Source organism: Vespa crabro, chromosome 1 (genome assembly GCF_910589235.1).
Source record: "Vespa crabro chromosome 1, iyVesCrab1.2, whole genome shotgun sequence".
Taxonomy (NCBI): domain Eukaryota; kingdom Metazoa; phylum Arthropoda; class Insecta; order Hymenoptera; family Vespidae; genus Vespa; species Vespa crabro.
In genome coordinates this window covers 14,456,754-14,479,088 of record NC_060955.1, presented here as the reverse complement: position 1 = coordinate 14,479,088, position 22,335 = coordinate 14,456,754, and the positions used below count along the sequence as shown (strand labels likewise).

General features: G+C 27.7%; 5 protein-coding genes and 1 long non-coding RNA gene across 15 annotated transcripts; 3 read left to right on the top strand and 3 right to left on the bottom strand.

Moving 5' to 3' along the window:
* The first annotated feature begins 596 nt into the window (after window positions 1–596).
* Window positions 597–7,723, top strand: LOC124423614. Of its 5 annotated transcripts, none has more exons than XM_046961575.1 (11): window positions 597–923; window positions 2,289–2,434; window positions 2,502–2,804; window positions 2,886–3,529; window positions 3,598–3,810; window positions 3,950–4,267; window positions 4,359–4,557; window positions 4,627–4,799; window positions 4,907–5,004; window positions 5,096–5,357; window positions 7,061–7,723. In XM_046961575.1, exons 2-11 carry the CDS (start codon window positions 2,302–2,304, stop codon window positions 7,568–7,570), a joined length of 2,853 nt encoding a protein of 950 aa, XP_046817531.1. In that variant the 5' UTR covers window positions 597–923; window positions 2,289–2,301; the 3' UTR covers window positions 7,571–7,723. The 5 variants fall into 5 exon arrangements, with proteins under 5 accessions (XP_046817531.1, XP_046817508.1, XP_046817499.1 ...); XM_046961552.1 differs by lacking the exon at window positions 597–923 and adding an exon at window positions 953–1,991 and having other exon boundaries at window positions 4,907–5,001; XM_046961543.1 differs by lacking the exon at window positions 597–923 and adding an exon at window positions 957–1,991.
* A 1,996-nt stretch (window positions 7,724–9,719) lies between these two features.
* On the bottom strand, window positions 9,720–12,015 carry LOC124423643 (dynein axonemal assembly factor 6). Its single transcript, XM_046961608.1, has 4 exons — window positions 11,869–12,015; window positions 10,909–11,108; window positions 10,702–10,829; window positions 9,720–10,411 (listed from the first exon to the last, which is right to left on the bottom strand). Exons 1-4 carry the CDS (start codon window positions 11,978–11,980, stop codon window positions 10,282–10,284), a joined length of 570 nt encoding a protein of 189 aa, XP_046817564.1. The 5' UTR covers window positions 11,981–12,015; the 3' UTR covers window positions 9,720–10,281.
* Window positions 12,016–12,175: 160 nt separating this feature from the next.
* Window positions 12,176–15,632, top strand: LOC124423633 (lysine--tRNA ligase). Of its 2 annotated transcripts, none has more exons than XM_046961600.1 (8): window positions 12,176–12,321; window positions 12,834–12,993; window positions 13,093–13,542; window positions 13,615–13,860; window positions 13,937–14,359; window positions 14,443–14,636; window positions 14,720–14,882; window positions 14,951–15,632. In XM_046961600.1, exons 1-8 carry the CDS (start codon window positions 12,287–12,289, stop codon window positions 15,056–15,058), a joined length of 1,779 nt encoding a protein of 592 aa, XP_046817556.1. In that variant the 5' UTR covers window positions 12,176–12,286; the 3' UTR covers window positions 15,059–15,632. The 2 variants fall into 2 exon arrangements, with proteins under 2 accessions (XP_046817556.1, XP_046817546.1); XM_046961590.1 differs by lacking the exon at window positions 12,176–12,321 and adding an exon at window positions 12,344–12,747.
* A 333-nt stretch (window positions 15,633–15,965) lies between these two features.
* LOC124432350 (deubiquitinase OTUD6B) lies at window positions 15,966–17,909 on the bottom strand. Its single transcript, XM_046981265.1, has 4 exons — window positions 17,362–17,909; window positions 16,787–17,201; window positions 16,483–16,702; window positions 15,966–16,395 (listed from the first exon to the last, which is right to left on the bottom strand). Exons 1-4 carry the CDS (start codon window positions 17,429–17,431, stop codon window positions 16,210–16,212), a joined length of 891 nt encoding a protein of 296 aa, XP_046837221.1. The 5' UTR covers window positions 17,432–17,909; the 3' UTR covers window positions 15,966–16,209.
* A 78-nt stretch (window positions 17,910–17,987) lies between these two features.
* LOC124432313 lies at window positions 17,988–21,184 on the bottom strand. 5 transcript variants are annotated; one of them, XM_046981172.1, is made up of 7 exons: window positions 21,105–21,184; window positions 20,398–20,660; window positions 20,107–20,276; window positions 19,702–19,950; window positions 19,464–19,624; window positions 19,300–19,389; window positions 17,988–19,221 (listed from the first exon to the last, which is right to left on the bottom strand). In XM_046981172.1, exons 2-7 carry the CDS (start codon window positions 20,535–20,537, stop codon window positions 18,139–18,141), a joined length of 1,893 nt encoding a protein of 630 aa, XP_046837128.1. In that variant the 5' UTR covers window positions 20,538–20,660; window positions 21,105–21,184; the 3' UTR covers window positions 17,988–18,138. The 5 variants fall into 5 exon arrangements, with proteins under 5 accessions (XP_046837128.1, XP_046837136.1, XP_046837146.1 ...); XM_046981180.1 differs by having other exon boundaries at window positions 21,053–21,150; XM_046981190.1 differs by lacking the exon at window positions 21,105–21,184 and adding an exon at window positions 21,014–21,032.
* A 108-nt stretch (window positions 21,185–21,292) lies between these two features.
* On the top strand, window positions 21,293–22,125 carry LOC124432353. Its single transcript, XR_006944235.1, has 3 exons — window positions 21,293–21,510; window positions 21,749–21,802; window positions 21,906–22,125. It is a non-coding gene; the product is annotated as an uncharacterized LOC124432353 (long non-coding RNA).
* The last annotated feature ends 210 nt before the right edge of the window (window positions 22,126–22,335 follow it).

Here is a 22,335-nt window from a genome sequence, read left to right as displayed (position 1 = left end):
ATACAAATTGTCAGTATTTATTAAATGTTATACAATTTAATTTTATTTAATTTTATTTTTTATGTTAGGAATTAGAAATAAGATGGTAATGAGAGTACAACATGTTTTAAGCAAAATATTTTATTTATTTTAAAAATTTATTAATACAAATAAAAACTATTCAACATGAAAGAAATGTTTGAATATTTTAAGTATAATTATTTTAGATATTATAGAAATATCATATATAATATTAAATAAAAATACGACATATAATATTTCCACATGATAACATTTATTAAGATATAAAATAAAATTATTAATTCTTATAATAATCCTTTTTCTTTGTAATGTATGTCATACAAAATGTAAATATTTTTATATAAACACAGGCATGCGCATATCAAATTATATAAATTTTTTAATTTTGTATAAAAAACATTTTTCCTTCAGTTTTATTAATTCTATCAATTAATATAAAATTCTAATTAACACGTTGCCGCAAATGACGGCTATAGCCGTCTTGCATATGACGACTGACGCTCAATTTCGTATGGAAGTCATAAACAATTGAAAAAAAAATGTGTTTCTGAGCACGATCCTCATTATCCAAATGTATATATATCCCCATAATCCAAATTAAAAGTGTGCGGCAATGTGTTAAATATGATATAGTATCTTTTCAATTAATGTATATCATAATATTCCTGATCGATATTTATAGAAAGTACGTATATTTTGTACGACATTGGCAAATGTAAATCAGTGCAAAGGAAAGCTTAGACCTTTTCAATTACAAATACTATAAATTAATGTTTAAGAATATCGTATCAAAAACGTTGCATATTTTCACTATTTGAATTGTACATATATATAATATTGCGATAAATATAAAATAGAGTCTCAGACGGTAGTACTGCAACAACAATTGGTAGTTTGTAAAGGTTTTTATTCTTTATCATCGATATCATCGTCTTTTTGAACGTGTCCTTATCAGTATTAGTTTTTTCTTTGTTATTTTCGGAAGATAATCAAACCTTGTTATTTATATGTGTAAACTTTCTCTATACAAAATATATCTAGTAAATATAATCATCTCAACGAAAAACGTATTATTTATTTTACGTTAGCATATTCTATGGATTTTTCGTGGAAAACCCACTATGTAGAAAGAAACTTTGCACATCAAGCAATAATTGTGATATATTTATTTAACTTTGTCAGGTACACAGTAATTTAACTAGACTATTACTCTCAACAATCTATGATCTCAAAAATAATCAAAGAAAAAATGAATGATTTCTTTTCTGTTTCCGGCGTCTTTGTCGTCTTTCACTTTGGTTGTTTTCCACGTGTATGTTTTGTGGCGCCGAGACGTGTTAGTTATGTGTCTTGCTGGAAGAAGCGTAACAGTCGCAACGTGATCGCCACTACTCTGTGGGTTTATTGTTGACAGTCCACTATGTAGAAAGAAGCTTTGCACAACGAATAACAATTGTGTTTATTTAGCTTTGTTCGGTATACAGTAGATACAAACAGGCTATGACTTCTAGCAGCTATGGTTGTGGTCTCTAAAAGAATCGAAGAAGAAATGTATGATTTTCTTTGTGTTCCCGGCGTCTTTTTCGTCTCCTTTGTTTTCGGGGTCTTTGTTGTCTTTTATTTTGTTTGGTTGGTTTCCCGCATGTGCGTTTGGTGGCGCTAAGGCATGTTACGTGTTTTGTCGGAGAAGGCATAACGGTTGCAACGAGATTACTACATTCTACGACCATCTGCGACATCTTCTAGAATCAATGATCGTTAATAAATTTTTTCATTCATAATAAAAACTTGTATAGATGTCAAAGCGGCCAATGAGAAGAAAGATTTTAGAAATAGCACGTAATACTGTATCTTACAGGCGTGTATTCGTTATTATTGTAATCACGGATCATGTTTCAAATGCTAAATGAATCACATATGAATGTAACAAAAACTAACGAAGCACAACAAAACAATGAAAATTTGACATTGTGAGAAACGTTGTGTTACCAATATACTCTATTTACAACGTGTTTCTTTTTTTTTTCTTTATTTTTTTTTTTTTTACATCTGAGTGCATCTGATGGTTGCAGAATACTGCATGTAATCTTTATTTATCCTAATTATAATATATAATCAAATATCTTATGCGGCGAAACAATCATCAATTATTTATTTCTTGAGCTAGCAATGCTTTGTTCATTTTGTAAAATTAATTGTGGTCGTAATAAAATGTCAATGCCTTATATATTTTTATAAAAATAAAAAAAAATAAGAATTTATTGCAGTGAATCCAGTACAATGGCAACGTTCGAGACCGATAAAAGATTATTGGAAGTTTTAGAGGTTTTTCTCTCACCTAATTATAACATTACCTCTGTAACTTATCTCGATCTTCTATTGACTCATATAGGAGAAAATATAAAGAAACAATGTAAGACAGATATTATATTGTATTTTTTATTAATTGTCTATATTATAAAATAAATTGATGCTTTTAGCTTTAAAAAATCAACAACACTATGAAATTCTTCAAAAATGGGTTATACAAGCTCTAAATACATGGGATTCTAATTGTAAGCCATCTCGACCTATAATAATATTTACATTAAAACTCGTGGGTTTAGTTGCATCCAATGAATTAGATTTTCATCGGTGGCAATGTCACGATGTATATAATAAACTTTGCACTATCATCCAACCTTCTAATGAAGATTTACCTGCATCAATTAAAATTGCTTATACACAAATGCTCTCAGATTTAATTAAACACAGAAGCGGTAGAGAATGGATACTTGAATCAGGTATGCTATTATTATTACTTGATACTTATTTATCACCTCTCATTATATAGAGCAATAAGTATAAATTTATTTTATATTTAGGTGTCTGGAAAGATATTGTAAAGTGTGCTCATAGAAATTATACAATGTATATTACGCATGAGAGTCAGAAATTTTTATGGACTCTTCTTTTACATGAACAACAGAATATAAATATTTGTACAGAAATTATATCTGCAATAACTAACCCATTAATAAATAATACTTTTAATCCTCAAATACATCAAACTTTAGAGGAAAGTTATTTGGACGAAAACAAATTGCTATGTACCACTTTAGATTTAGTGACAAGCATTTTTGAAAATACATTATTTGTAAGCATGGATAGCAAGATTCCAGAGTTATTTGAAGGACTCTTCAATTTAGAAATGCGAGTAAAAGCTCTTTTTGAAGCATGCATCGGTACTAGATTTCTTCAGCATGTACATAAACTATTGTTATTATTACTTTTTTTAAAATTAAAACGTGGAATTATAAGCAATACTAAGGCTATAGACAATGATGTATGGCAAAAATTTAGTTATGGTATGTGTTATATATCAATGATGCTACTATCAAAAAAATATATAGTGGAACTTATAAAAACGAATAAGTTTTTAATGATATATTGGAAAAAATTGCGTACTTTATGTGAGTTTACTCTGCCAGAACAACATAAATTTGAACATCAAGCGATAGTACTAATGGTAATATAGTATGGTATTACACAATTTTTAAAAATATAATATGTATTCTTATGTAATTATCTTTGCAGATTTTACCACTCTGTATATGCGTTAAGAAAGACCATGTACATCATGAATTATTTGATATGTTCATTAACAAAATTTTTGATGTAACATGCATGCCTGTGCAAAGACTATTGTATAATGTAAGAGATGTAATATGGAAAAGTGATTTACCATTAGAACATATTTGTAAAGTATCAATTGATTTACTTTTAGAGATAACAAACATCATGGATAGGGTAAGAGAAAAATACATTAATTATTATCATTATATAGTATTTGTATTCTAAGCATCCTAAACATATAAATTAATATTTTTCATAACAAATATATTAAACATAAAAAATCCAATTAAATTTCAATCTTTTTTGTATATAGGATGTAGCAGTTATTACATTTCAAACACTATGTCATATTTTGAAAAATTATCTGCCAGATTTAAGAGATGGGACGAAAATCTGTTCGTCTTCAGAATCTAATAAAGTAGGACTCCCAGATAATTCAAGGAAAATAATTTATAAGTCAATATTAGAAGGTGACCCAATAGTTGACAATCCTATTTTATTGGCATCTCTTCTTAATGGTCTTGCCATTATGACAGAAAAGTTTAAATTAAAGTGGCAAGAATGTGTTGAAACTATATGTCTATTATCTCTTGCACAAGGAATTTTAAATCATCCAGGTATTTTACCCATGGTAAGAATATGTAATGAATATAACAATATTTCTTTTATTTCTCCTTTAAAATTTTAAATTTATATTATTAAACATTTAATCTCTTTTATAGCTTTGTGTGAAAGCATTAAAAGTATGTAAATTGGCTATTCAAAACTTTATGCCACCAAATTTGGCATTACTCATAGATTCAGATAGTCATATGAATGAAATTGGTCCAACTTTATATAAAAGATTACATGATCCCAATTGGGAAGTTAGAGACAGCGTATTGGAAGTACTAAATACTATTGCAATAATTTCAGAAGATAGTAAGCATTATGAATATTTACATATAATTGAATATAATTATTAAATATTACTTCAATAACTTTTTACAGAATATCCAGCATTTCAAGATTTTTTACTTTCTAATCAGTTCTTACAATTGGCAATTGATATTGCACTAACAGATGGAGAAAGCTACGTACGAGCATCTGCTCTAATCTTTATTTCATCTACTGTTCGTATAAATAAATTGTGGGATGAAAAGCTATCTTTCTTTGATTTTCCCGTATGTTTATATTGTTAGTAAATTAGTTCAATAAAAATAGCTTTAATGACAATAACTTTTATAATAATATAAAATAATATATAGAAAATTATATTTTTAATTTATAGAATATAATTATAAAATTATTCAATAAAGAAACTGAAGGTATAGTTCGAAGAGAGGCCGTGGTTTTAATTAAAGAATTATATATTTATAGAAAATGGTTGTAAGTTAATTATTCAATATTTTCTTAAACATGTTATATTTAATATTATTTATAAGAATTGCCTTATTTTCTGTATATTATATATTTTCAGGAAAAGTACTATCAATTATATATCAGAAGTTATGTCTGTGGCAGCCATTTTTGATTTACATTGGGAAGTTAAGATAAGTGCATTAGAATTTTGGAAACATTTTATCAAATCTCATTTAAGTGATCAAGGAATGTTAGATGGATCATTCCCCAATGTAACATTTTCCAAAGAACAGAGAAAAATAGTCGCATTGGATGAAAATGAAATAAAACGTAGATTAAATAAAGCATTAGATGAGCTTGCAAGGCAAAATTGTCTAGGTGTAAGTAACTAAAATAAATAATGTATAAAGAATTGTGTATAGAAATGTACAGTTATTCACATTAATATTCAGACACTGCACTATCTCTACATTTGTTGCTATGTACAAGGGAGGATGATTGAAATATCACGTTGCTTATTTTTCAAAAATATAAACCATTTATTATAAATTGAAAATACATATACACTTTCTTTCTAACAATTATATTTAATTGTAAAATAACTTTAAAAAAAAAGTAATCACATTTTCATTTTACATTAATATTCGGATACTAGTACAAATTCTACAATCTAGCAATTCTAAGAAACGGTTCAAGCTGCGAAGTAGATTTTTTGTCTACAAACTCCTAGAATGTAATTTTACCTCAGTATAAAGTGGTCCTTCAGAGTGTAAATGCCTGAACTTTAACATGTCACGAAAGAGAAAGAATATGAGTTTTGATAAAAGACAACTTGTAATTTATCATAGAGAAGGTAAAATTTACCGCGAAATTGCAAAATTATTAAAAATGAAGAAGAGTACAGTTGCTGGTATTATTAAAATATATAAGGAAGACGGCCGCATCGAATTTAAAAAATAAAAAGACCGACCTCGAATTTTGAGTGAAAAAGGAAAGAAAAATAGTACGAACAAAAATTTACATTATAATGCTCCACAATTAGCTTCAGAAGTTTATAATGAAAGTGGGAAGACAATTAGTGCTGAAACAATGCATAGAGTAATGAGAAACAATAGGTATAATGATCGAATAGCAAGAAAAAAACCGTACATCAACAAAAATAAATAGGAAAAGAAGATTGGCTTATTCGAAAGATTTCGTCTAGAAACCGCAAGATTAATGGAAAGATGTTATTTTTGCTGATGAAAGTAAATATTGTATTTTTGGTACAAACAGAAAAAGTATAATGTGATGAGGAATAAGTGAAGCTTTGAAACCAACAAATTTGAAATCTACTTTTAAACACGGAGGTGGTTCTGTGATTGTATGGGGATATATTTTGAGTACTGAAGTTGGTGAACTAGTGTTCATCGACAATATTTTAGATAAGAACAAATATTCGGACCGTTTAAAGAAAAATTTACAGAAAAGTGAAAATGTGGTATATAAAATTCTTTCGAATTTTACGATGACAACGATCTAAATCATAAAGCTCGGATAATATAAGAATATTTATTATATAATTGTCTAAAAGTTTTACATCCACAATCTCCAGACTTGAATCTAATCGAAAATTTATAGGACGAATTAGACAACAAAATTAGAAAATCAATGATTCATTCAAAAATTGAATTAAAAATGAGATTAAAAAAAGAATGAAATTGTATTTCTTCAGAAAATTTGAAAAAAATTATTTATAATATGTCTAAACAACTGCATGAAATTTTTAAACAAAAACGATTTGCGACAAGATATTAAAATCTTATCTTTTCGTAATATTATATATAAAATACTTATTTTTCTTAAAATGTCCGAATATTAATGTGACATGATAATGTGACTATTTTTTGTTTAAAATTTATTTTACAATAAATGGTTTATATTTTTGTAAAATAAGTAATATGATATTTCAATCATCCTCCCTTTGTACACAGCAACAAATATAGAGATAATGCAGTGTCCGAATATTAATATGAGTAATTATATGTGTTTCAATATTATGTCTATTTGTTAATCTAAATTAATTTTTATATCTGCGTTATAGGTTTTGTTAGTTACTTTAAAAGATGATAGCGATTTTGAAGTCTGTAAAGCATCAGCAATGATTATAAACAAACTAAAAATATTTTTATTAAAATATAAATTTAATGATACATTGTTTGAAGTATCTTTAGCAAAGAATAGTGCTGGTATAGATAATTCATACATTAAACATGTACAAGATACAACAGCAGTTCAATCAAAAAAAGAACCAAGCAATTCTCATAACATCATTGATGAAATTGTAAATACAAATGATGCGATGCTCTTAGCTACTGTTTATAATAATTCCCAAGAAAAAGATTATGAAAATACAGAAAAGAAAATGCTTAAGTACATTTCTCATATAACTAAGCAGGATTTTTTGGATGTTATATTTAATTCTGATATTGATGCTTATATCGAAGAAAAAAGTCGATGGTTAAAAGGATATACTAACAGTTTTGAATCTATTTTGGATGACATCTTGACAATGTATAAGCAAGGAGACGTAAACTCAATGGACTGTTACTGAATGCACAAAGCCTTATTGCAAGTGCCTTCACAAATTATACAAGATGAAATATCTTCTATTAACCTATTTCTGAGATCAGTAATTCTTAGTAATGTGTAATTTATAAAAACAAAATAAAAAATACTATATTCGTTTGTTTATTAAAAGTGAAAATTACATTGTATATCCATATACACACATATATATAATGTCCCAATAAAAAATATCCAACAAAATTATTATGAAATCTAATGATGTTTTCGTAAAAACGTCGGGATAGATTATTTTTGTTTTCAAGGGGAATAGATCCTTATCATAAATTTGTGCAAACCTATTTTGTGCTAACCCTTAGGGGGTTTAGCCCAAATAAATTTATAATAAGGATCTATTCCGCTCGAAAACAAAATTGATCTGTATCGGCATTTTTGCAAAAACTACTAGATTTAATAATAATCCCAGTAAATATTTTTTATTGGGACACTGTGCTGCTTAAAAGTATGTAGACACTTACTAATTTTTAAAAATTCGTGAAATATAATGCATATTATTATTATTTATCGATATTTTTCGATAAATCCTATTTATATGTATATTTAAAAATATATTTAATATGTTATAATAATATTAAATTGCAAAATTTTATTATTCCTTTGGTTTAAATGAATAAAAGTTTTCTAGTAATTTTCCAGTAGTTTTCCAATAGTTTAATACTATATTATATTTTGTTGCGTGCGGACGGTTTACAAGACTCTGTTATTCCATTTTCTTCGATCTTTGTGTTCTTTTTCCTCAAACTGTTTTGTGATATGGTCCGCTATCATTTTAAAACATAGTTTCAATAATCCAGCGTACAGAAACCTTATCGTAGCATTATATATACTTGAACCAAATCGTAGAGTTTGCTTTGTATTTCTATCGACTTCAGTTCGATTTGAATACTTAGGAAAGCATGATGGGTACGAAAAAAGTGAATTAAATGTAAGAATGTAGTCACAAATCATAGTATTATGCAAAGACGGATGTCATAAGAGAAATTGCAGAAAAAATACGAATTTCAAATTCTTGCGGAAGTTATAGTGTTCAAACGTACGGTGCTATAGGAATTTGTTCATCCAAAAAAATATCTGGAAAGTTTAAAAAAACGACTCATGCAGAAGATCGATACATTGTAACTATCAGTAAAAGAAATAGAAGCACAGCCCCTGAAATAACTATAAAAATTAATACGTTTAGAGATTCGATGATTTTGGTATCAACGATAAGAAGGCGTCTTAAGAGAGTGGTTTTCATGGTCGTGTTGCGGTAAAGAAACTATTGTTGAGGAAATAAAATAAAAAGAAAAGATTTTAGTGTGCTATGTGCCATAAAAAATTGGACCTTGAAAGAGTGACAAAAAGGTGTTGTGGACCGATGAATCCAAGTTTAAAGTATTTGGGTTCAAGCGAAATGTTTTTGTTTGTCGACAAATTAATTAAAGAAGCTTATTTAAAAATTTTAATAGATCAGGCAAATCCATCTGGACAACGCCTAATTGACAATAATTTTATATTTATGAGGTACAACGACACAAAACATATACAATATATACGAACTATTTAAAACAATTAGAAAAAGATTCTAATTTAAAAATAATATAATGGCCACCCCAATCTTCCGATTTGAATCCCATTGAAAAACTGCGGGATCACTTAAACAGACAGGTTTAAAAACGATGCCCAACATCCGAGAAACATCTTCAAGAAATTTTCTAAGTCGAATGGATCAATATTGAAAGTGAACTATTGTGATAAGCGATAAGTGAAAAACTTAATAGCCAGGATGCCATGAATCATAAACGTAATCATAAAGGCATTCAGTATATATATAGACAAAAAAAATAGAATTATTTTTTATTAATATTGGTGAGATATTTACGGTGAGATATTTAATATAGGAATTATTATTAAAATATATTTTGTAACATTGTAAAAAATAGTATACACAAAAATGAATCAAATTTACCAAAGATTTCATAACTTTTTTCAGGCAGTTATAAAAATAAGGAAAATGTCCACATTTTGAGCAGCAGTGTATATGTATACTTATATTCATTGTACAAAAAACAAAACGCGAATTTCTTTGTAAACTTATTGATTTTATAGTTTTTGTAACAATTATTATATCGTAAAAGTATTAGCAATAGTCATAATTTTTATTTAAAAAAAAGAAGTAATTTTACAATTATATCTGTAAGTATTATTATAGTTAAAACGCAATTTTCAATTTTAATTTTACTTGTACGTATAAGAGTATTTTCATTGGTACAGAGAAGAAAATTAAAGTTTCATAAATAACGCAAATATTGTTTATTTGTATTTGTTCCTCTTTCTCTTTTTCACCTATTGTATCCTACTAATATTTAACCCATTGACTGCCAACTACGAGATATTTCGCAGTAAGCGTCTGTACCAAAACTGCCAGCTACGAGATATCTCGTAGTAGGTGCTGCAAGTTTAGATGGCTATTTCAGTTAGCAATTATTAGAAAGGATGAATGAAAAATGTGTATAGTGTAGAGGACATATTACTTATCAATTTTTATTATATTATATCAGTAACTTAATATTATTATACTTTGTAAAACTTTATGTTTTCTTAAAAATAAAAGTGTGGCGTCCAGGGCAAGACGCGCTAAATTTGCGTGGCAGTCAATGGCTTAATCCAAATTAAATGTTTTTTATGTTGGTGTACTTATTAAAAGTTTATGTCATCTAATTCTCGTACGAGTTGTAAAGTGAGTTCTAATGTGTCCGTATCGTTATGCCATTTTGCATGTGATGCATTAGGATTTACTTCATGAGGTGTTGGAAGATGCAATCGGTATCTGTGAAAGCATTATACAATTAATGTTTAGAAAGAAAGATGATAGTAGTTTTTAAATTTAAACACCTGATAGTAGTGCTTAAAAAATAGATTACTAAGAATGATAAAAGTACAATTTTTGTCATATAAAGTACAAGAGATTTCGACGAAAAGATATGCACTTTACTCTAATATTAATACAAAAGCATATAAAATTTGTATTATTTTTTAAAATTTAATACATATAATAATAAATATTAAATCCAACAAGATAAATACATATTATTTAAGAAGAAAACATCATTTACTTACTTAGGACTACGCACATCAACTATCTTTGATTCAACGGACAATTCAATTTTCTCTTGAACTTCTTGAGGAAGTTTTATTAACACGGAAATCCATTCGCAAGATGCAGTGCCAGGTGTTTTAAAACCCATCTAAATGACACAGTTCAATATTATTAATATTTTTAAAAATGCTTTTTTCCTAGATAAGATAATGTACTAATAAACTAACATTTAAAAAAATATCTTCTGTTTTCACTGATTGTTTAAATTTGATTTCATAGTCTGGTACTTTCCTTGGATCATTTATTTCAGATATAGGAAGAGTGTGTATTTCCGATGAATGCCAAATGTCATCTTTTTCTTCAAGAGGAGTGTGTGGCTTTAAATTATTAAAAAGTACATCTTTCTGAACTTCTATATCGCCTGGACCTAAAAATAAAAATAACTAATGTAGTCATCATTTTAATTATAAATTATTATTATTTAAATCATAGGTGGGCAATTGACTGCCCGTGCCCCTACGTGCACACTCAATAATGTAAAAGGAAACGATTCCATTATTTAAAACTATCGAGAGCTGAAGGACTTTTGTTTTTAAACATGGAGCGATTGTTAATGAATTTAAATAGTCTAAAACAGGGCTTAAATTTTTTCTACTCGCGACTCTTTTTCGCTTGAGAAATTTTTACACGACTTCGTAATAAGTATACAAATAAAAATCTTGATTTATTATGCGTTTGATTTTGAATGGATTTGTAGTCGTTATGCATTCAAAAATCTTTTACTGTTATCAAATTTTTCGGAATCTCCACATTCAATTACGCGTCCCCATATGAGATCGCAATTTACAGTTTAAGAAGCTTAATAGTATGTATAATAGGACATGATGAAATTTTAATTAAAAGTGATATGTATGTGTATGAAACTAATAAATGTCTTTACATGCTGAATTTAATAATTTTTTTGTGGATTGGTACGATTTATTTCCATATCTAGTGTTATTTATTTTGTCTATGATAAGTTTTGTTAATTTTATATAAAATACATATAATAAATCAAGAATTAGGATTTTAGGAGAAACAATACTTTTATTTAATAATGATGCAATATTCCAAATGAAAATATAATCATTTTTATATTGTGAAATCTTTCTTTTATATAATTTATTTTTATAAAAATAATAATTCACCTTTTCTCTTTACTTCATTTTGATACAATTCTTCAGAATCCGAGTCGTCCTTCGAAGGGGATATTAGGTTTCGTAATGCTTGTATTTCTTTATATCCAAAAAAACTATCCATATTTTAAATAGTTCCAATCTCTTTTGTGTTAAATATCAACAAATTTGGTTGTCATGACAACAAATTTTCCTATATTCTAAAATTTAAGAAATGGCGCGTAAATTGAAACTGATTTAGTTCATCAGATATTTATAAAATGTAATACCCATGATTTTTATGTGAAAGTATCAAATAATTGTTAGTTGATTTAATTTTTTCATTTTATGAATATTTACAAATCATATTTTAGTATATTTGAAATAGATGGAAAGGCAAAAATGATTAACGAATATTCAGTTTCGCCAACATCTGTATGAGACTTTTGCGATGGCTGATGTAACGGAAGAAAAGCTTTCCAAAAAGTAAGTAAATCAATTAAAAGTAGTGCAAATATTATTTCATATTTTTGTTAATAAAGATTTCATGAAAATGTAAAATAATGCTTGTCCGTGTTCGTTAATATTCTATGATTTTGACGTATTGGTGATCAGTCTTTGTATAGACTGGCCACGTTGCTTTATGAACGGTTGGCTAGTTTGAGAAATTATTTTCTATGTAAAAATAGTGATAACTTTACGAAAAATATTTGATCCGATGTTCTTATTGTAGACACATGTATACATCTCGTATGATAAGTAAACATATAATGAGCATTTTGTAATTATGTTAAGTAATCTAACCAAAGTTTTTACTTATATTCATCAGTCTGTAAGAGTATTAAATAAATCGCATATCACTAAAATTGAAGCAACATTCTATCAAATAACTTCAAGCCGATTTTCTACAACGTGTGTACTTATATAGAAGATGTTTATCATAATGGTACAAAGAAAAAATTCGTTGCTTTATATATTGCTTTATCTATTATTTTTAGGGAGTTAAAGATACGTTTAAAAGCAGAACAGAAATTAAATGAAAAAGCAGTAAAAGAAGCAGAAAGGGTTACAAAAGAAGTTGAAAATGCACAAACAAAGAAGATTCCTGTTAAAACTTTAGAGAAAAAGGCTATTAAAGAAGAAGAAATCAATCCAAATGTAAAGAATATTAGCATATTAAGTTACAACGTAGGCTTGTACTAAGGCACAAAAAGTACTTCTTTTTCACATATATCTCATATTTGTTTTTATTTCTAGGAGTATTTTAAGCTGAGAACTCAAGCAATTGAACAACTTAAAGCTGCAAATGAACATCCATATCCACATAAGTTTAATGTATCAATTTCATTAGAAAATTTTATTGAAAAGTTTAGTTCTGTTGTAAAAGATGGAGAAATTCTTGAGAAAGAAATTCATAGCATAGCTGGTCGTGTACATGCAATACGAGAGTCTGGAGCCAAACTTATTTTTTATGACCTTAGAGGAGAGGGTGTTAAAATACAAGTAATGGCAAATGCAAGACATTATGAAGGAGAAGATAAATTTGCTAAGGACACATTCAAAATTAGGAGAGGCGACATAATCGGCGTAATTGGAAATCCTGGAAAAACCAAAAAAGGAGAATTTTCTATTATGCCAAAAAGTATTACTCTTCTTACGCCTTGTTTGCATATGTTACCGCATCTTCATTTTGGATTAAAAGATAAGGTAAATATTTTAAATACTAATAAATGTATAGATTGCATCTTTTTAATATATACTAAACTTTTATATCTTTAGGAAACAAGATACCGTCAACGTTATTTAGACCTTATTTTAAATGACAGAGTGCGACTAATATTTTACATTCGAGCGAAAATAATTGCATATGTGCGTAAATTTTTGGATGAATTAGGTTTCTTAGAAGTTGAGACTCCTATGATGAGTATGATAGCTGGAGGTGCTACAGCCAAACCTTTTGTTACTCATCATAATGAATTAAATATGGATTTGTATATGAGAATTGCTCCAGAACTTTATCACAAGGTATGATTTATTTACATACTTTTACAAACAGTCTTTACATTCTTCTTAATAAACAAATTTTTATTTTATTATATAGATGTTGGTTGTTGGTGGTATAGACAGAGTTTATGAAATTGGTAGACAGTTCCGAAATGAAGGCATTGACATGACGCATAATCCTGAATTTACGACATGTGAATTTTATATGGCTTATGCTGACTATTATGATCTCATGTCTATTACAGAAAATATGCTTTCTGGAATGGTAAAAGCTATTCATGGTAGTTATAAATTACTGTATCATCCAAATGGACCTGATGGTGAAGTAGTAGAAATAGATTTTACACCTCCATTTAAACGGATATCCATGATGAAAACTTTAGAGGAAATTTTGGAAGTAAAATTACCTGATGCTGATAAGCTTGATACGTTGGAAGCTAATACAATGCTTAATGATCTTTGTGTAAAACATGATATTGAGTGTCCTCCACCAAGAACAACTGCCAGGTTATTAGATAAAGTAGGTATTTATATTAATATAAAAGAATTTCAATATAACGGACAAGTTTATTGATTAAATCGTAATATTTCTAATATTGACAGCTCGTTGGGGAATTTATAGAAAAAAGATGCATAAATCCTACTTACATATTAGATCATCCACAAGTAATGTCTCCGTTAGCTAAATGGCATCGTTCAGATGCAGGTCTTACAGAACGATTTGAGTTATTTATTATGAAGAAAGAAATCTGTAATGCATATACAGAATTAAATGATCCCCTAGTGCAAAGAGAAAGGTATTTTTTACTTTTCACTTCTCCTTCCAACTCAAAGAAGGAAACATTTCTATTGAATTTTCTTTGTTTTTAATTTTTTTCAGATTTGAACAACAAGCAAAAGATAAAGCAGCAGGAGATGATGAAGCACAAATGGTAGATGAAAATTTCTGTACTTCCTTAGAATATGGATTACCTCCAACTGCAGGTTGGGGAATGGGTATAGATCGACTATGCATGTTTTTGACGGATTCAAATAATATTAAGGTAATATTTATATAGTATAATTTCAACAAAAAATGTATATCATACTTAATACTAAATATTCTTTTCAGGAGGTATTACTGTTTCCAGCCATGAAACCAGATGAACCAAACATAAAAAATAGATCAATGTTTGAAGATTCGTCTAATGACAACATTAAAGAGTCTTGTGAAAAATAATGAAAAACTTTTATCTTTTATACTAATCCACAGAAGATTTAATAAAATATTACAGTTATTATACAAACTAAATAAATTAATGTCATAAAGAATAATAATCATGCTTCTTGTATATTATTTATTTCACATGGAAACGTTGATACATGGAAATGTTGATACGTAGATTGATATTTACAATATTGGTATATCGTAACTTATTCCTCTGACTTAAATATGTTCATGGTATTTAATATTATTTATATAATATATGCATTTTATGATGTAAACAGAGAGGGGGAGAATATCTAATACTTAGACTGCAAGATATATTAATAATTGGTAGTTCGTATTGTCACTGATCAATACGTTAATCTATACACAAAAAAGTATGAGTAAATAAATTAAATATAGGTAAGCAAGAAATAACCAGCAACGTCTATCTTGCTGATTAAAATATTAAAATATTAGAATGTTATTATCTAATATAGAGAGTACTAAATGTTTATTTTAGGACATTGTTGATATGTACTGTGCATTTAGATGATATTTTTACAGCATCGTAATTGTTCTTTAATAAATTACTACATTTCTTTGATTGATCTTTTCTAAAAATTCCTAATACCTGAATTTTATCAAGTTAGTAGATCACTTTTATTCAATTTCATGTAAAATAAGTTTTTTTATGATTGGGTAAGCAAAATAAAAGACTTATTGATTAATTAATTTTTATAACATGTATTACTTTTATTCTTATTTATATATTTTTAAAAACATTTTTAGATTTTAGCTCGTTTAATTAAACATAATAATTTATATGTTAATATTAAAACCGCTTTAATGTTTAAAAAATAAATTTCTATAAAAAAATATTTAAAACTTATGAAAATGTAAAGTTTTATCACAAGCATTAATAATAATAATAAAATGATGGATTTGACTATTGTATTTTATTACCATATTAAATCTATAAAACATTAATATAGTCATAATATTTGCATGATTTGAGAAAATTAAGTATTGGATACTATTAGTTATTTTAACGTACTTATCAATCTTAATATATTTAATAAATCTAATGTATGTAAAATTAAATCAGAATTATTTATCACGTTATATAATACATTCATGGTCGTATTAAGATAAATGTTGTTTAAGTATAATAGAATGTATGATCAGCTTTCATCTTCTTTTACAAATTTTGTAACAGAATTATAATGAGCACCTAATTCATACATGTAACGATGGTAAGTTAATATTATTCTTTTTTTCTTACTGAATTCATCTCCAACGATATAGGGGGTACCTGTTGCTTGGATGACCTCAATTTGACGTTCCAAAATACGCGACAGTACTTGCAACTGTATTAGACACATATTTACAATATATACATATGACACTTTCTACAATATTATAAGATTTATAGAAAAACTTATTAGAATAATTACCTCAATTGCACCACCCCAAGCACAAGTTTCAACTATGTCATTACAATATTTTTCATACTGCTCAGGTGACAATAACTGATCAGAATCTGGATTTGAAATAAATGGTAAGAAATCATTTCTATTTTGTTTTAAATATATGGCAGTTTTCATTCTTAGATCACATAGGCTAAATGGAATATCTCCAAGTATTTTAAGTTGATGTGCAACTGCATTGTATAAACTGAAATGAAAGAAATAAATGATCATGTATTAATTCTACATTATTTATACATATTTTTAAAATATTACACATTATGTAACATACCAATGACCATCACTTGGAATTTCATATAACGTTAAATCACGTTCGTAAAGAATTTTTTGTATAGATTGCATCTCAACATTTCTTTTACCATATATATCAAATGCTTCCTGCTCTATAATTCTTTGATTACGTTCTCTTTCTGCATTTTCTTTTTTATACCTTCTTCGTTGAGCTTTAGAAGTTCTCTGTCGTATTCTTTCAGATTCTTTCGATTCTATATCATTTATATCACATGTTTCTTCTAAATTCTCTGCATCTGTATCATTCAGTGCAACTTGGGATATTTTCCACCTTGCTAATTCTTCATCTTGCTTCCTTTCTAAATTTTCTTCTTTACGTGCAATTTCATCTGTAACTTCTTTTTTCTTCTTTTTATCACCTTTACAGATTGATTTCTTCAATACCTGTATCTGAGCTGCGATATATAATATAGATACATTATTTAAGCATTATAACTGTTTTAACTACAATATAGCCATATAAAGTATTTTTGACTGAAAAATATTTATATTTTTATTGTGATGTTAACACAAAAGTAAATTAGAATTAATAAAAGTACTACGTCAATAAAGTACCTTGTAATTCTCTCCGTTCTCGTTTATGTTTCTGTAATAACTGATTTTCGGTAAGTGGTAATTCATCCATTTCTTTTTATGGATATAAATATTTTCAGCTAATATTTAATTATCCTTCTCTTTTTCCAAATTATATTCAGATTACTACTTAAACTTGCAACATAGCCTATTTAGTGGGTCCAAGTTAAAAATATATCATTCACTTTCACATACCATATACTTTTGTGTTTATATCACTATATAAAAAGAAATAATTAAAAATGATATTATATCGAAATATAATTTCAAGAAACGAAAAACAAATTATACTTTTTTTTCATTTACACGAAATAGTGTGTAAAAATATAACGTGACATGATGCGTAAAAACCATGTTCGTTCTAATGCGCCATCCAGCGCCCTCTTTTGTTATCAATTATTTATCTCAAAATTTAATCAATACTTGCGTTAATATCTTGTGTAAAGTACTTTTACAATATCGCAAATATAATTTACTTTTTCCTTTTTTTTTTAAATGTCATTTTCAATGTATGGTAAAAATGTATATACATACACATAGAAGATAGGAGAAGCATTTTTGTTTATAAAAAAAGATAATGTTTCATTGATAAAGAATAAACGAAAATATAAAAATGCAGTTAGACACAAGAGTCTTTAAATATGATTATTTAAACACATGTGCGCGAACGCATATACACAGATTCATAGAGTATACTATAAAGGTTCGCAATGTTTACATACTCAATTGTCAAACAAATTGATCAATGTTAGATAAGAATTATTGACGGTCTTTCGATAAATTAAGTGATGTATCATTGATATCGCCGATTTGAGATTGTTGTTGCTTTTTATGCAAATTGGTCATATCAAGCATGCCGCCAAAATCAGATTTAATGCTTGAAGAATTTGATAGATCTTCAGTCCCTTGATATTCATTTGATCGACTAAGTTTAGAATCATTTTGAATGTCTAATTTTTTCCCACTAGAATAATCCTCCGCACCAATAGAGAAATTTTTTCCAAGATCTGCGGTTCCTGACGTCGGTTTAAATGGCGATTGAGTCACTTCACCAATTGAAAATTCATTTATTTTACGTTCCGTACCATCTGTTTCTCTCGCGGGTGAAACCTTACCAAAAGGACCGAATAAATTTGCTATATTTCTCATATATGTCGATGGCGAAGGCGACGATGTTCTTGAAAAATCGGGCATTGGGAAACCAGATAACTTTGCTAAATCGGCAGCAGAGAAATTCGTTAATTTTGTAAAGTCTTGAAACTTTGTAATTTGTTGTGTAATATCTGTTAAAGGAAAATCTGGGGTAGTTGTGGTCCGATTTTTATTACCCGTAATATCAACTCCAACAGGATTGGGTAATTTGGCAAAATCTGTAGCAGCAAAATCATAATCGCATTTTGTGTTTTTCACTGAAACCGTAAGCTCACCCGATTGAAAACTTCGGATCATTTCTGGTTGCGACATATGTTTTGAGATGGCAGTATTTCCATCTTTTATTTGTGTTAAGGATGCCGTATCTGTCCCCGTAGCATTATCTTTTCTGACATTGTCTCTAGAAGTAGATGGTTGCATAACGAATGGTTTAGATGTTGGTGTAATTATGGCACTGTCAGGTTTAAAATTTACAGGTGCCAGAAAGACTGCTGCATTGTATGTTGGAAGATTGATACCAGGTGGGACTGGAGGAACAAGAGACTCCGAAACTGGTACAAGTGGAAATTTAACAGTAAGAAACTCTGGTGTATTCCCATCTTTTGAACCAGGACAAATCATTTCTCTGATTATATCCCAGTAAGATCCATTAGCACGATTACGTCCAGGTAATTTGGATGCTAAAGAACACTGCATAATAAAAATAAAAATATAATTCTCTCTATTCCTATTTTTTCTATAAACTATTAAATGATTTTATTAACTTACTCTTAAACGTTCAAGATACGTAGTATTGTTATTAAAATTAGTAGTAAAATCGATACCTCCTTCGCTTCTATAATATTCTATGCATCGCCTCTGAAAGGAAGTAGTACAGAATCGTCATACTTTATCAATTCAATATTCTATTTAATCACAGATATTTAACTTACTATTTCTTCTAATGTATCTTGAGCAAGAAAATGCTCTTGAGACAAAGTATAACTAAGAAGCATAGGGCGTGGATATTCATGAGGTCGGTTTTCAGGAGGTGGCAGTGACCAAAAGACATTAAAATTTGATTCATAACAATTACCATCCATGTTGTAAGGAGCTATAATTATATTAAAAATTGATATTAAACTCTTTAAACAAATAATAGCAGAAAAAGTGAGAAAAAAGAAAACTCACAGCATATTAAACCAACACAAGGCATGTAACCATTATCACTAGGTCCTTTCATTTTAATTTGATAATCTAATTGCGCATCAACATCTCTGAGAGATGGCGAAGCATGTGATCTAGGATGAGAATGATACCAACCAACGAGGGTTACATGTTTCCATTCCATAGCTTTTGCAATTTCTGCTTCTACAGCAGCTGCAGCTGATTTATCTTTGCCAGAATATCGACATGGAAATGCGCAAGTTATAGATAGATCTGAGTTGATGAACAATATAATTCTTTATATATTATCATTTAATATGGAAATAAAATTTATTATATATATATATATATATATATATATATATATATATATAATAAATTACTTATATATATATTAATAATATATATATATACACAAAATATATTTACTATGTGAATTAATATCCCAATGTCCACCCAAATATCCACATACTTCTTTGTCAGTTAAGTGACAATGCAAATCAACTAATAATGCAGCAGTGGTTGTGATTGTAACCAAAAAGGGTTGTATTTTTCCAAGTGTACTGAATGATGTTAGCTCAACCATTGTACTCATGTCCCTAAAAAAAATATTGGACATTAAAAACATAGCATTATGTTAAAGAGATACACAATCTGCAATTACATAGATATGATATTTATTTTATATTTCGTTAAACAAAAATATTTATATATATGTACATTGCATGACTACGTATACCAAGATTGGTATGTTTGACAGGTACTCTGACTACTTGCAGCGGAGCATTGACCTGGGTTTTTTCATGTCCTTCCTCTATAATTTCTCCAGATATTTGTACTATTTCTGTCGTTTGTGACATCTTCCGTTATACAAAATGTATAAAAATTAACAGAAAAAGGAATGATAAATGAAAAATTCACGAGATTCGAGTCTTTGTCATCTTGCCAAGTTGTTTCTTGGAAACATTCATTATCCTATATTCCTATATAAAAATAGTACAAAAAATAGTAATAAACATTATTTTGATTTTGAATAAAATTATGAGCATCAAAACGCACTATATTAACAACAAACACCAAACGTAAGGATGATTGCGAAAATAATACTTCAAACTAACGGCTTGAGATGTGATATTTTTATACTTGAGAAAAAAAAATTTTTAATATTATTAACATCTCAAAATTTACAATTTTTATTTATATACGACACAAATAAATGTACGTAAATCGAAAGCCGAGAAAAAATCTTGCTAAAATTGTACAATATAAATTCCCGTATACTTCTACAATAAAATAAATGCAATGGTGTTTCGAACAATTTCGACTAGGACGCTACCTAGTAAACGAAAGAAAAAATTTCATAGAGTATAAACACCATTTATTCATGTTTTTCTTTAGAGATATAGATATGTATGTATGTAGTTTACAGTTAAAGGTTTGGTATCCTGCACTTGCATACATGTTGCACTGCGAATTGAGCACACTGTGAATAAATATAAGGTTTATTGAAACATATATATATATATATATATATATATATATATATATATATATATATATATATATACACACACATACATATCAGTTGCGACCACTAGTGACAGCTAGAAAAGTTCAACGATGGTGGGAATTGGTAAACTAAGCAGAAGAGGATGTCATTTTGTCATCGTTATTTATCGTAGTTTAATATCATTTAGTGTATGAGTGATATATAGTGTATAGTGATATATTTGATCATAACTTTATCAAAAAATATAATTGATTCATTTCAATTCTAATAAGTTGACCAGTGAATCTAGTGTATATTAGAATACAGCAATAAATCTTGTTAAGGTATTGACATCTTGTAGCAAAGTGTACTATCAATCTTTTTTTTACCGGATTGTATAATGTATTTTTTATAATTTGCTCATTGAGTTTGATATTTTTATAAGTATAAGAATTTCTTTTCTGTTTTCGTAAGTTCATATACTTACATTGTACATACATGTTTAATATTTAAATTTCGCATTTAATTTAGTTTTCTTACTTTATAGATTTACCGTTTCTTTTTATATCATATTCTTTTTAGGCTTACTAATTCGTAATAAAAGGCAATGAATATGGATGATGAAGAATTAAATAAGTATGTTTAATATCTTATTAGTATACTCTTTAAAGAAAATATATATATACACACACATATATGTTAAGATTAATTTATGTTTATTTAAATATTATATATGTAGACTTGCAGTTGAAGCTCTACTTGAAGAAGCAAAACTCGGTGCACAAAGAGCTGAAATAATGGGACCTACTGGATGGGTAAAGCCTAGAGAGACCGTCAATAAAAGATTTCTTTATTCTACACTACGTAATGTTCTTATTTCCAATAAGCACAAAACTGTAAAGAAAGACAAAATACTGAAGACCCAAATATCTAAAGAAGATAAAAATAGAAAGAAATAATAACTATGCAATATATTGATACATATCTTATAGCATGTATTTTTTTGCAATTGCATAAATTATATTATTATAAGAGCAAAATTGAATATATGTAATATAATATTATTAGTAAAATTTATTATGCTATATATTAATATTACAGATATGTCTCCAATTTTACATATTTTTGTACAAATATCAACAAAGGATAATATATGATTACATAAACGA

What these genes read in the sequence shown, in the direction of transcription:
- LOC124423614 (XM_046961543.1), top strand. Translation starts at nt 1,912, where the DNA reads ATGTTTCAAATGCTAAATGAATCACATATGAATGTAACAAAAACTAAC. An exon ending in ATCAAGCGATAGTACTAATG is followed by an intron (nt 3,530 to 3,597) that starts GTAATATAGTAT and finishes TTATCTTTGCAG; the next exon opens with ATTTTACCACTCTGTATATG. An exon ending in CAAGGCAAAATTGTCTAGGT is followed by an intron (nt 5,358 to 7,060) that starts GTAAGTAACTAA and finishes TCTGCGTTATAG; the next exon opens with GTTTTGTTAGTTACTTTAAA.
- LOC124423643 (XM_046961608.1), bottom strand. Translation starts at nt 11,980, where the DNA reads ATGGATAGTTTTTTTGGATATAAAGAAATACAAGCATTACGAAACCTA. An exon ending in AAATGAAGTAAAGAGAAAAG is followed by an intron (nt 11,109 to 11,868) that starts GTGAATTATTAT and finishes TTTTATTTTTAG; the next exon opens with GTCCAGGCGATATAGAAGTT. An exon ending in GTTGATGTGCGTAGTCCTAA is followed by an intron (nt 10,412 to 10,701) that starts GTAAGTAAATGA and finishes ATGCTTTCACAG; the next exon opens with ATACCGATTGCATCTTCCAA.
- LOC124423633 (XM_046961590.1), top strand. Translation starts at nt 12,623, where the DNA reads ATGTTAAGTAATCTAACCAAAGTTTTTACTTATATTCATCAGTCTGTA. An exon ending in TCAAGCCGATTTTCTACAAC is followed by an intron (nt 12,748 to 12,833) that starts GTGTGTACTTAT and finishes TATTATTTTTAG; the next exon opens with GGAGTTAAAGATACGTTTAA. An exon ending in ATTTTGGATTAAAAGATAAG is followed by an intron (nt 13,543 to 13,614) that starts GTAAATATTTTA and finishes TTATATCTTTAG; the next exon opens with GAAACAAGATACCGTCAACG.
- LOC124432350 (XM_046981265.1), bottom strand. Translation starts at nt 17,431, where the DNA reads ATGGATGAATTACCACTTACCGAAAATCAGTTATTACAGAAACATAAA. An exon ending in AGAACGGAGAGAATTACAAG is followed by an intron (nt 17,202 to 17,361) that starts GTACTTTATTGA and finishes TATATATCGCAG; the next exon opens with CTCAGATACAGGTATTGAAG. An exon ending in ATTCCAAGTGATGGTCATTG is followed by an intron (nt 16,703 to 16,786) that starts GTATGTTACATA and finishes CTTTCATTTCAG; the next exon opens with TTTATACAATGCAGTTGCAC.
- LOC124432313 (XM_046981172.1), bottom strand. Translation starts at nt 20,537, where the DNA reads ATGTCACAAACGACAGAAATAGTACAAATATCTGGAGAAATTATAGAG. An exon ending in GGTATACGTAGTCATGCAAT is followed by an intron (nt 20,277 to 20,397) that starts GTACATATATAT and finishes TATTTTTTTTAG; the next exon opens with GGACATGAGTACAATGGTTG. An exon ending in TTGGGATATTAATTCACATA is followed by an intron (nt 19,951 to 20,106) that starts GTAAATATATTT and finishes TCATCAACTCAG; the next exon opens with ATCTATCTATAACTTGCGCA.